Source organism: Molothrus aeneus, chromosome 1, assembly GCF_037042795.1.
Source record: "Molothrus aeneus isolate 106 chromosome 1, BPBGC_Maene_1.0, whole genome shotgun sequence".
Classification (NCBI taxonomy): domain Eukaryota; kingdom Metazoa; phylum Chordata; class Aves; order Passeriformes; family Icteridae; genus Molothrus; species Molothrus aeneus.
In genome coordinates this window covers 86,050,320-86,063,389 of record NC_089646.1, presented here as the reverse complement: position 1 = coordinate 86,063,389, position 13,070 = coordinate 86,050,320, and the positions used below count along the sequence as shown (strand labels likewise).

Sequence of the window (13,070 nt, the reverse complement as noted above, 5' to 3'; positions counted from 1 at the left end):
TAATATTAATATAACACAATCCAGGTTGTGTGGAAAGTGATGACAGAGGTGTAAGTAGCTGGCACTCTTTCCTCTGAGCTGGTAATGAAGTAATATCTTAGCACATGGGTTCAGCCTACTGAAGCAGCATTTACCAAAGGAGCTCTATAGCCCCAGCCCAGACCACTTCGCATCACTCAGAAATACAAAACACCTTTTGAAAGAGTAGAGGTACCAACCTGTCCTGGCTGAACTCCAGCCAGAGAAATGGACTGTAAAACCAAGTAGGGTTGTCATCAGTGACAATGTGATGGATGGGTGAGTTACAGCCCAGCTGCCTTGCATACATTTGCACAAAGGCTGTAACGCTCATCGCTCATCGTCACAACCCAGCGAGTGAGATCAGACAGAAAGAAAAGGGATTCTCATTTAGACCCTAATTACTGGCAAGGCAGGATGGCTGTGGATGCACTAGGAAGTGAAAACTCTTATAAAACTTCTGTGAGAACTTTTGTGAAAACTTTTGTTCTTATTTGGAACAACACAGAAAGAGGAGATTGCAACAGGCCAAGTCCCACATATCTGACTATTCCTTTACCAACATAGATATGAACTGCAGTCATCTTAGTTTCTTGCTCGGTTAATCCACTAGTAATCTTCACACAAGAAGAATTTGGATAAAATGAGGTATCTACAAACTGGTTTTGAGAGCAAGCATCAAAAATTGGAACTGCAAGTATGAGATTTGTGGTAGGATAACAGCAAGGTCAGACTTCTTCCTATTGATCTCCTTTCTTTGACTAAGAACCTCCAGAAAACACAGGGTGATGATGTGAGTTTACAGAGGCTGTATCTGACCGATCTGTGATCTAAAAATTTAGTGGAATCCTGAGAACTACCAGTACACTCGCTCCTATCAGTCTTGACACAGAGCTCTACAAAGGCTCTTGAGCTATGATCAGCCAAACTCAGTGACCTGCAAGAGAGGTGTCAAAGTCAGGAACTGAGTCTCTGGGATAGATAGATAGATAGATAGATAGATAGATAGATAGATAGATAGATAGATAGATAGATAGATAGATGATAGATAGATTTGTGCCCCTGATTTTACAACACAGCTTTTAAGCCTGGATCAAACAACTGAACTGAACTGCAGCTTGCCCAAACCATAACTTGTCAGAAGAACCTTGCAAGAACTTCAAAGTCCTCTTACCTTAAACTCCAGAGGCAAAGCCAGGCATTTGACAATTACTTTGTATCTGTTCTACGGGTATTTCTTCTCCTTTGAAGGCCCACACCACAGAAGACAGCTGGTGGAGACTGAGAAGCTTTTCACAGTTGTACTTTAGGGCAGGTGTTTATACTCCCCCAGAAAAGTGTGCTTCACAGAGGACTCTGATGCAGCTTGTGCTGTCAAGTCAGGAGACAGAGCAGTATCCTACCCTGCTCTGCCCTCATAAATAATTCCCTATAAAATTTGAGCATATGTGTCTGCTACAGGATCAATCTCTTGAAGCACAGGAATTTGTCAGCTCCAGAAATACTTACTAGAGTTGTAACACTTTGGAAATCTTTTGGAAACAACCTTTGTGTTAAATCCCCTCTCCTCTCGAAGGATGAAAAAAGGCAGATGTCCACCTGCCTCAGGCAGAATATGAAAGACCTATGTGTCTTGACAGCCCTCAACTAAAATATTTCCCAGTCCTCAGCAGCAACACTTGCAGAAGATACCAGCCAGTTTCCCTTAGGTGTGGGTTCATTTTCCCTGGGAAAATGACAATATTCCAGTTTCCATCTTCTATTTTTCAGCTCCCATTAACAACATAATAACTAACCCAAAAATGCTCTCTTCAGAGAAGAGAAATGCTCTCTTCAGCTGCTCTTTACCAGTCCCTACATCAGGATTCAAACCACACTTTCTTCTTTTTCTGCCTAGCCTCTGTGGACCAATGCATTATTACTTAATGCCAAGGAAACCCAGGGAAGAGGAGCCAGCTGGTAGGCTTACTGCTCTCAGAAAACCTGAGGCTGCTGCCAGGGTATAGCCTGGCACTGAGTTCAATGCCAGAGCTGAGCTCCATGCCAGGACACAACCAGTGGAACTATTCCTGCTATCAGTTTACATCACACCATGCCTCAGAGTGAGCCCTGGCTTAAATGTAGGGCTAAATCACGGCAGCTGAAGACGGAAATGTGGATGGCTTCTTTATGAATGAAACTCCCAAACCCCTCTAGCACTCACTGGATTTATTTGCTTATACCACTGTTTTCTGAATGACATGTTCCTAATTACAAATTCTTGGAAGGCATTTAAACACAGAAGTTGTCTCCAGCTTTCTCAGAGGGAACAGGACATCAAAACAATTATCCTTATCGCACTATAACTCTCCTTTACATTGTCTCCCACCAGTACCCCATATGGAAAGATTTTTTTTGCTGTTGCTTTCCATTGTAACATAAAGTATTTCAATTACATTTTCTTGATAAATTAGGCAGTGTGGCATCCTATTATTGTAAAGATGTATTTCTTACAGAGCTGCCCCAACACTGGACACTACTGTGGCATGTGAAAACAGACTATGGCAACATACCCAGCATGCTGTAATTATGTGAATAAGTTATAATGAAGAAGATCTCTAAAAAAAGCACACCACTTGACATTGGCCATGTATATATAGCTACTCTCCTGAGCGACCCTATGTCAGCAAGTTATAAGTATCAAGTAACTCAAAGCAATTCAAAACCAACAAACCCAATGTACCGAATTAGATTCAAAGAGCATTATTGGCACAGGGCCTGAGCCACAAATTTAGACCCAGTTCTGAATTTTCCCAAGGTTCACAGAAATGGGCAAAAGGGACATCTGAAGTCAGAGTCCAAACTAGATCCAGTTCTACTTCATACAACATACAGTAAGAGTGACCTAAAATCCTCATGAACAATAAAAGCCAAATTCAAAATGGCACCTTAGGCAGCCAAATCAATATAGGCAAACCACAAAAACTCTGCAACGTGGCATACTTACTAAGCAAGAATTTGTAAATGTCGCTAAAATACTATAACAGAATTTGTGGTACTTCATTGCATTGTCAGCTAGGATAGTGTGTTACCATCTAGGACCAAATCACTCATAACCACAGGGGATAGCTGAAACAAGCATTCCAGATGACAGTGTCCTGCCCCATGAGGCTCAGTGTGCATGCCAGACAGAGCTGAGCACAACCCAGTGAACAACAAGCTGCTGTATCCAGAGATAGGGATGTAGAAAAAAGTATGTGCACAGAGAGAAGCAGGGAAAAAAAGAGGAAGGAGGATGCAATTAGGCACCAAATCCCAAGTGAAAGAAAGATTGCAGGGACTCTTCTTATCGGTTTTCCCTATCAACCAGCTTAGGTACTCCACATTATTCAGGGTTGTAAAGACCATCCCAGACATTATTCTCAGAACTCAGTTTCTTAACTTCCCAGTGAATGTGCATAAGGATCTAAAAACATTGCTGCTCAGAAGAGAGAGTATAGATCTAGACTTGCATCCTAACTCAAGTAGAAGTGTGAGTTTAAAGAAAAGAAGAAGTAAAACCAACATGCAAAATAGAGTTGTACTTTCAAAGAACTAGAGTGAAGAAATCCTGCCCTTTGGAATCAAGCAAGAACATCTGTTGGTTACAAAAAAGCTACTAATGACATACTGTGACAGGTCCGAATGTCAAAGCATTTTTAGTTTACTTTTTAAATGGTTTTCTTAATAATTATTTATAATGTTTAACTTAAAATGACTTGCAGTATACAAGTTGTCTTACTAACTACAAAAATACCACCGTCACTACACTGTCGTCATTACTAATTTCAAGACAGCAATGGTGAAATCTGACCCCACTGAAGTGAGCTGGATTCCTGACACTGACTTCATCCTATCAAGTGCTTCCCATAGCAGTAGATCATCTAAAAGATGTGCAAATCATCCAGTGGTGTGAAGGCAACAAGCTGGCAGCTCTCTTCAGAGAGTAAGTGAATGTTCACCCAAGTCAAGAGCTGGCAACTTAAAACTCGCTGGAAAAAAAGCATAACGCTGATCATTCAAACCTGCTGGCAAAAAGGCCACCAGTTTATAAAACTTCAGAAATTATTTAGGGACACATTGGTGTTCCTATGCATTTCATCATCATCATCATCATAGAAAGGCTTGGGTTGCAAGAGACCTTAAAGTTGTAACTCTCCTGCCATGGGCAGGGACACCATTTGAGCTAGAAACTCCTAGGTCTGTTTCAAGATATTTTGCTCTAGTCACCGTGATGATACTAAATGGACCCTCAATCCATTAGCTCAGCAATTTTCAAAGTTATTAATCAATCAAACCTCAGATGCGTTGATGTGAACCGACACCTGAATTTCAACCTATGCTCCACTTTGACAGCTGCATTCCTCTGAGATCAGAATTTGCCCTAATCTCTGGGTGAAATGGAGCAAAATTCTTCTTAGTCAAATAATGTGGTGATCTTCTATTGACCAGTGAATATGGTCTTGAGGAAAGACCACAGAAAGAATATGCCCACCTCCCAAAAAACAAAAACAGAAGAAAGCAACACAAATCAGTTTATTTTACAGAATCACAGGTACAAAGATGTAATGCCAAACACAAAAATGCTGCCCTGACTGCAAGTGCAAACACGGAACTAAGCTTTCATTATAATGAATAAAGGTAAACAAGCCTAATCAACCAACCCTTTTTTTTTACCTGGTAGAAGCCAAGAGATAGCCAAGAGACATAATTAAGGCAGAAATAGGAGGCCCTGCAAACACAAAGGTAACTGTAACCATGTAAGCAGATTTCAATGAGCCTGCTTACACCCTCACAACGGAAACAAAGTATTTGGAAGAGCTAGAACCGCAGATTAACAACTCACTGGGCCAGGACTTGCCTCTAGCAGAGCAGCTATCTTTCAATAGCCAGGTTTACAGCACCTCTAGGGACACAGGCCATCTCTCACCCCAACTCTCTGCAACTCCACTTTCCAAACATTAATTAAACTTGAGAAATGCTGCACGCAGAAAGACTGGGCAGGAGTGAAGCATATACAAGTGGCTATGGATTTTGGCTGGCTCCTAAGACGCTAAACCAAGTTGGTGGTGGTGTTAGTATAAAAAGTTATAAAAAATTGTCAGGGAAGTATTCAAACCAAAGCAAAACATAACAAAGTGAAATATTGCTGAAAATGAAGTTGAATTAACTCTAAATCCATATTTTAAACTATCTCTTTATTCACTTCATTTGGTGTCAGAATCCATCTTGCCTTTCTTTTAATTAGCTCTAACTCCAAAAAAAAAAAGCCTCCCATGAAAACAATGGGACCACTCTCTGAATTGAGGACGACTGAGCACATGAAAACAGAATTGACCCAGCGCACCAAGAGCTTCCAAAGTTTTTGTGCTTTAGGCAGAGCTCTGTTCACTGGATGCTGTATCCTTGGCAACTATTATGCGAGGAAACCGTTCTACAAATGCAAAACTTCTGTCTGCTCCATGAGCTTTTCTCTGAAATACTTTTATGGGGTTTTGGATATCCTTAAATCTAAGGGGACATACAGCCCTTTGTCATCTTTCTGCAGGCTCCCATGAGCATAATACAACAAGTGATGTTAAGAGAGTATTTTCCTCCCACTTCATCACAGAGCAAATAAAACTTTTACAACTTTAACTTTGTAGAAAAAAAAAAAGTGGGCATTTTTCCCTTTCTTCTTCAGTGCACTCTGCAGAACTAATGTGCAGATACAAGATAATAATGAAAAAACATTATTATTATGCCAATCAATGGCATTGCTTTGAAAACTAAAAATTCAAGGATAATGCTCGGGTGCCTGATTTCAAGGGCAGAGCTACAAATGCCAGCGTATTAGAAGAAGCATGCAAGAAGAGATAGGTAAGACTTGACAAGGGCCATGCTGCAGTCCTTCGCAAGAGGGACTAATAGCACCGATTGTTTCAAGGGCAGCAAACGCTGCTATTTTTACCAAAGCCCCGGCTGGAACTGCCTGGCTCATTAAATCTCAACCAGGCAAAGCCCGGGTCTTGCCGGCGCGACCGTGCCCGGCTGGCCCGACACACCACGTTATCCCGCAGTATCCTCAGATACCCAGGCAACGCTAGCGAAGGACAGGCACCGACTACTTGATACCCAACTTGGCCTTGGGTTTGATGAGGTTTTTCTTCTCCTAGGGAAATAGTGAGGCAGCTACAGCTAAAGCAGAGGCGGTAGCTGCCCTTGAGAGCGTTTGGGAACGCGGGAGAGCAGCAGAGGGAACCCCTCCGCCGTCCCCCGGGGCCTCTCCCCAGGACTTAGGGAGATGCCGATACTGCCGGGGCTAAGGATAGTGCCGGCAGAGGCAGGGGAGCCGGCGGGGCAGCCCCGCCGCCGGGCTTGGAGCCCTGGCTGCCGCCCCGCAGGGGCCGGGGGCCGTCCGCCGGCCTCCGCTCCCCGCTGCCGGGCGCTTGCGGAGAGGCCGCTGCCCTTCCCCGGTGCCCCCCACTCACTCGCCCCTGCCCTCCCCCGGTACCTTCTGCGGGGCGCGGAGGAGGCGGTGCACCCCGGCCAGCTGGGTGGCGAGCGGGATGTCCTCCCGGAAGGTGTACAGCGGCGGCCGGGTGGGCTCGGGGAAGTTGGTGCTGTTGAAGGGGTCGGTGTCATCCAGCAGCTGCACCCGGCACACCAGCGTGGCCATGGCGCATCCATCCACCGCCGCGGCTGGGCGCGGGCGGGGAGCGGCACCCCCAAGTTACCGGCACCGAGGTGCTGCCTGCGCGCCCGCCGCCGGCTGCGAGCGGCACTCCCTTCCCCGGTAGCCTCTCCCCCCGGCTCCCCGAGCGAGCGCCGGCCGCCTCACAGCCGCCGCGCCTCGGGGAGGCGGCCCATGGCCCCTTCCCCGCCGGGATCCACGAGTGCGAGCGCGCTTCAGGCCGAGCGAGGAGGAGGAGGCGGCGCCGGAGCCGCGGGGCGCGGGCAGAGCGGCAGCGGCGGCGGCGGCGGCAGCAGCTCCCCCATTCCCCGCCGCTGCGCGCCGAGCGGGCAGCGGGAATGCCGTGGTCGGCACGCGCAGCCCCCAGGCCGCGCGCAGGGCCCGCAGCGCCCCCGCGCGGCCGCGCGCCGCCGCCCCGCCTCCCCCGGCCTGAGGAGACCTCCCCGCGGCCGGGCGGGAAGGGAGAACTCCCGGGATAGCCCCCGCCTCCGCCGGCCTCCGCGGGCACGGAGCACGCACCGAGAGCGCCAGAGAGAGGGAGAGGGGGCCAGCGGGACCCCGGGCACGGAGACACACACCGAGAGGGCCAGAGAGAAGGAGAGGGGCCAGCGGGCCCGCCGGCCGCGCCCTCTGCATCACCCTTGGCTCCCGGCAACAGGGCGCGTGTACTGAGCTCGGTGTTGCTGTCACAAACATCCCAGATGTCCTAAATATTAAGTGTACTATTTACCCCGTTCCAAATAAAAGCTTTTTTAAAAATACCCCCCCTTCACATTTTTTTATTAAAAAGAAAAAAAAATTTAAAAAAAACGGAGAAAAAAAGTTTTAGAAACTGACCTGAAACATGGGTCTTCTTTAGAAACTCATCTGAAACCTGGGTATTCCTTAGAAACTGACCTGTAATGTAGGTATTCTTTAGAAATTGACCTGAAACCTTGTGGGTATTCGACACAAGATCGTTTTTCTGTATTTGTACGAAACCCTTTCTGCCATTAGGATTGTGCATACCCGGGGTTCATTTGGCTTCCCAGAGCATAGGGCCTGGGCAGACTTCCCATCCCGGACAGGAGACTGCCTGTTTTTGCATCTTGGCCCTCTCTTGCCTTAGGCCTGCTCTTTCTTTCCTTCAGGGGAAAATGGAGACAAAGTGCCAAGCCTCTGGGTGGGCACAGGGCAGAGCACTGCACTCTTCACTCTTGGAGGTGAATCTGTGCTCTGTCTGCAACCTCCTGGCTGGGGATTCAGGATGCACACCCTGGTCTTCACTCTTGGGGGCACGGGGTGTAGGAAGAGCCATGAAATAAGTCACAGGTGAAATGCAGAGAGTGAAGGGTCTCCCCTGTGAGAATGGCTGCACTTGCACAGGCTAAGTATCTGCCCAAGAGGATGCCCCATGCTTTAAAGCCATGGTTTATAACCTTTCATCCTTCACAGACTGGCCTGTGGGGCAAGACCTGAAGGGCTGTGAGAACTGGGGGCTTTACCACAGAAATGTGTCTTAGGCAAGAAAGTATGACCTCTAGATCATAGTGTTTGCATGAAGCAACAGTTTCCTCCCAAAATGATTACTGTCTTGGGAGTATTTGTCAGAACTGAGACAAAAGGGGATTTCTATCCACACATGGTCTGTCCTTCTGTTTCTGTTATTCTTGGGACTAACTTGTCATGGTTCAGTTTTGCCAGCAGTTATGCATATTTTCAGAAAAGAGAAGTTGTATGTGGTTGCGATTTTTGCATCTAATTAATTTAAAATTCCTATTTGGCAAAGAAATCTGTTTTCACATCTCCTCTAGTAACAGGAAGTAAGTTTCTAGAGAAAATAGTACTGCTGTATATCTGTCCGCTTATTTTTGTTATATATTTTTGTCACTATGTGAAGTGAAGGTTAAACAGGGTATTTTGGTTTTCTTAATCATAATTTGTTAAATTGCCATTCAACTTCCATTTTTGTAAAGCAAATTTCTACATTTGCTGCTAATAAGTGGTTAATATGAGGTGGCATAAGATTGCCATCCTTGCTATTCATTGTATTAACCCTGATTTTTTGTAAATTAAAATCTGGCACTTGCCTCATTGCAGAGGTATTAATAATTGGAGGACAGTTTTAAATAAATCATGGAAGCCAAGATTTTGAATAGAATCTATGTGACAACATCAGCTTCTCTTTCATCCGGTACTGGAAAATGAAAGCAAAGGATGGCTGCAATCCTTGGAGCTAACAGAGATCAGATAACTCTGAAGCTCAACGTCTAGCCACAGACTCTAAATCCCATAAGGAAGAACTATTATTTGCATGTTGTGGTCTTCAACTGGATTTCCAAATACAAGGTGGCCAGTGGAGATACATTTTATGACCAAGATGGAAGGAAAATAGAGCACTCCAACCATCAAAGCATCCTGAGTTAGCCAGAGCTTTTTTACAATTATTTCTTAATTGTAAACACTCCCAAACCACTATAAGGCTATGAATTTCAAAATCTGGGTTTTACTTGAATTTTAATTCACTTTATACAGGTAGAAAGAGAAAACAAATCTGCTGGATAAAACAGAATAACATTACAAGGTCCATAAGTTTGAGTGTAGAGGGAGAGATACACACCTAAATTCTACATTTGAATATTTCCCACCTTTCTACATATTTTTCAGGGGCCTTCTGAATCTGCAGTCTCTTCTCATCAGCCTGAGCCAGGGCTGTACATAGTTTTCTCCCTCCTCTTCCAGTCACCAGTTTATGATTTTGCTGCAAAGCTGTACCTTTAAAAAGTCCTTTCCCCACTCACTACCTGCTTTTGCAGACTGCAGGAAAGTGCCCTCTCTCATCTCTCTTTTCTCTCCAGGTTTTATTTATTCAATGCAGCAGCTAAACCAAGGCAAGCAGCCTGACTTTCTTTCTCACTGTTCCACTACAGCCTTTCAAATGATTGTGAGATGCTTTTAAAAGACCTTAACACACAGTCAAATGCAAGCAGTCAGATATCACCTGTTAGAAGTCTGTGGCATGAGGCACCGTGGGCATTGCACCTGGAAAGGCACAGACACGACAAGAACAGCATAAGGGATGCCTCGTTCCATTCCCCATCATGGAAGGTAAGGCCTTCTCTGAGAGAGAGCACATTTACTTCAGTCATGCTGAGCAAAATCAGCGCTCAGGAGCTCCGAGGAATCACCAGCAAAAGTCAGGCTGTGTTCCTTGTGCCGTCAGTGGTATCATGGGCTAGCCAGTCCCATTCCTGGAGGAGGCATCTGGAGGAGACAACATGGGCTGTGTTACCTGCTGACCTTGGGGTCTCCGAGGGCCATCTCGCACACCCTTTCCATGAAAACAAAGCTTGCACACTATCAAGTAAAGTTCAGTTTCAAGCTCACAAGTTTGTTTGTTTGTTTTTTTCACGTAATCATAAGGGGGAAGTCCTTTATGTGCACGTATTTCTCAGGAATGAAACAAAACTTAGGAGTTTTTATTTAGGACTGATTTATTCATCTTAACCCATCCCATTATTGGCATTTCTTAGAAATACATTGTTGAATGAGTTAAGATGGTGTGTCAAGCTTAAATTTGAATTTCATTATTGTTGAAACCTCAATGTTAAAATAACATAGTTTTTTTGTGTTTAATTTCCTCTTTTTTATTAAAATAAAAAATATGTATTTGAGGCAAAGTTATTGAAAGCATATTTTTTAACCCAAAGACCACCCAGACACAATGTAAATGTGTATTTAAGCAGTTTTAAAAAATGATTCTAGGTATCAGAGCAATTGGAAGAGCTCCACAGGAGTATTATTTTTTCTGGTATATCGTCATGTCAATACAGATGTAGATGCATGACGGTGAGATTGAATTCGAAGTATGTGAAGTGGCTGGTCCTTTGACGCTATCTCTTTCTTTTGGACAAATTGAATTTCTTTCCAAATTTCATTGTTTGAACTTCAAGCCAATTTTAGTTATGGGAGAACAAAAGCAATTTTAACTTCCATGATTTATTCACTTAACATTAATAAAGCTGAAAAATAGCAGTCTATTTGGTGATGGTAATCAAAATGGGCTTGCAAACCACTGGAATTGAAGTATGGTAATGGAAGTGCTGACAGATCCTCTACCATAGTGATGGGAACAGTATTTCTGCCTTATCCACACTATAATCTGTAAATAGCGCTTGGTTCTCTCAGTGAGGTGTGGAGAGTGATTTATTGTCATTGTTAGCATGGACAGGCAAATAACCTAACACACTTTCAAAATAATGGTGTGTAAGTGAAATCCAGTCTGTCACAAGACCAAAAGAGAAAAATACTGTGGATTTTGGCCTTCATCATTCAAGGATCTCAAAGCGCTCAGATACCATTAAATGTTGCCTGCTTATTGCCACCCTGCAGATGAGGAAACTGGGAAGCTGACAGGTCAAGGATACAATACTAATATGATTTTTTTTTTAACTGACTGCGATGGAACCTGAACTGAGTGTCATATGACTGGGTCACAGAAAACATCCACAGAAAATCCCATGGTAACAAAAACTTTTTCTTTGGTTGCTAAGGACTTTTAAGAGTCCCAGAGTTTGTCAGTGGTCTTCATCAAGCTTGAATTGCAGAATCACACATTCCAATTCTGTTGAGTTGTACTGAAAATTATTTTTCTGTGGTGGCTGGCTAACACTTTATATGAAGTAATATGTATACTATTAACACTGGATAATATGCAGTCTGGTGATGAAGCTCAAGGTTCACAATTCCAAAATCACTCCATATTCAAAGATAATGCACAGATCTGTAAAAACCAAGCCTGGATCCATGGATATACCACCTTAGGATATAATCTGTTAGGTGTTCTGGTGGTGATCCTGCAGATCACCTTCTGTGCAAAGTCTTCACCTAAGGCAGCCAGGTCTTAAAGATGTAATCATTGCTGAAAGGGCTGAAAAGTGAGGTTTCTGTGATGTGCACAGAAACCATTTAATGCAGTCTTTGGTTGCACAAGCACACGTTTGGTTTCCTAAAGGACTCCTGCCTTTTTCAGCACGATGAGCAGGGGCCTTAATTCATGCATGGAGGTGTTTTACTTCACCTTCACCGTTTGATGCTCAAGGCCTCCTGCCATATCCATTGCACGCTACTTAAACCCTGTTCTGATGACAGAACTAATTTCCTCAAGAGCTTTGCTCCAGTGCTCCATACTAAAATAGACGATAGCTTTGCAACTATTTATTAATTTATTTTCATGGCACTCCTCTGCAGAGAGAAGGTCATTTTGCCCCCCTTTGATGGTTGGAGTGCTACCAGACAAAATGGAGATGAAGTCAAAAGTAACCACTGCTGTCGGCTCTTCAGTTCTGGGCTGCCTTAAACCAGTTTTCAAAACTTGTAGAAACATTATGCTTTGGAAGTGCAGCTGAGATTGGCTCGACTGCACAGAGGAGGAGAAAATGCATGCAGTGAGACTCTGAAAAAGTTCCTAGGAGTGATTTTAGCTATGCACTGGAATTTTACCATGGCAGAATTTATGGGGCTTAATCATGACTTAATTGTGGGGCTTAATACCCTTACCTGAGTCCAAGCCTCTGGATTCATTCACTTTAAGTGACTTAACAAGTGAGGTGGTGAGCTTGCAGGAAACAATCTTCTCTGCCACTCAGCCATGATTCATTCTCAGAAAGAAAACATGTATATCACATGAAGTTGTAAAGTAAAATTTATTCGGAAAATACTTTATTCTGCACCTGTGTAAGCCTGTATATCCATGTGCAGAAATTTTTTTTTTAGTTTCCAAAGAAAATTCTAACTACTCTTTACTCTTCATAACTATACATCAAACCTCCAGCCAAGGAGCATCCATGTTTTATCAAATTCCAAATAACTTAATTGTTCAAGCTCTCAAGTCCCATGGATATCAGTGAGGTCACAAACATGTCTAAGGTATATAAGGACATAAGTGTGAAACAATGAGAAAAAACAAGCACCAGTTAAGAGCTACTTCTGCTTGTGGGGTCTTGTACCATTTGTAATGTTGCAAGGCTGTAACCACACATGGTTTTTGAAATGGTGACTGATTCTCCAGAGGTGACCATCAAAATCAGACAAAAAAAACAATCTTCAAATCAAAGTACTCATTTTGTCACCTAGTTATGTCTTTTATGATTTTCTGACCATTTTTCATTATCCTTTAAAAAATCAGAGGCTGTGTAGATTCTTCCAGGCAGCATTAATGTTGCTCCTTTCTGGGAATTGGCTAATTAGGATGAAGGGGAGGAAGTTGTACAGCTTAAAGTATATGGCAAGGTGGAGAGTGAGGGTCCCAGGAGGGACCTCAGAGCCTGTAGATCATGCTCAGATGGAGAGGTTGCTGAGTTGGGCCACAAAAGAACTGAAA

The 13,070-nt window shown here is 44.0% G+C and overlaps 1 protein-coding gene across 2 annotated transcripts in view; it reads right to left on the bottom strand.

The window, feature by feature from the left end:
• FHOD3 (formin homology 2 domain containing 3) overlaps positions 1–6,793 on the bottom strand; it is a 377,898-nt gene extending 371,105 nt beyond the window's left edge. For both annotated transcript variants that reach the window (XM_066560163.1, XM_066560156.1), the window contains exon 1: positions 6,530–6,793. In XM_066560163.1, the coding sequence (XP_066416260.1) occupies positions 6,530–6,694 (165 nt within the window). In that variant the 5' untranslated portion in view covers positions 6,695–6,793. The remainder of the gene's footprint in view (positions 1–6,529) is intronic.
• Between the last annotated feature and the right edge of the window lie 6,277 nt (positions 6,794–13,070).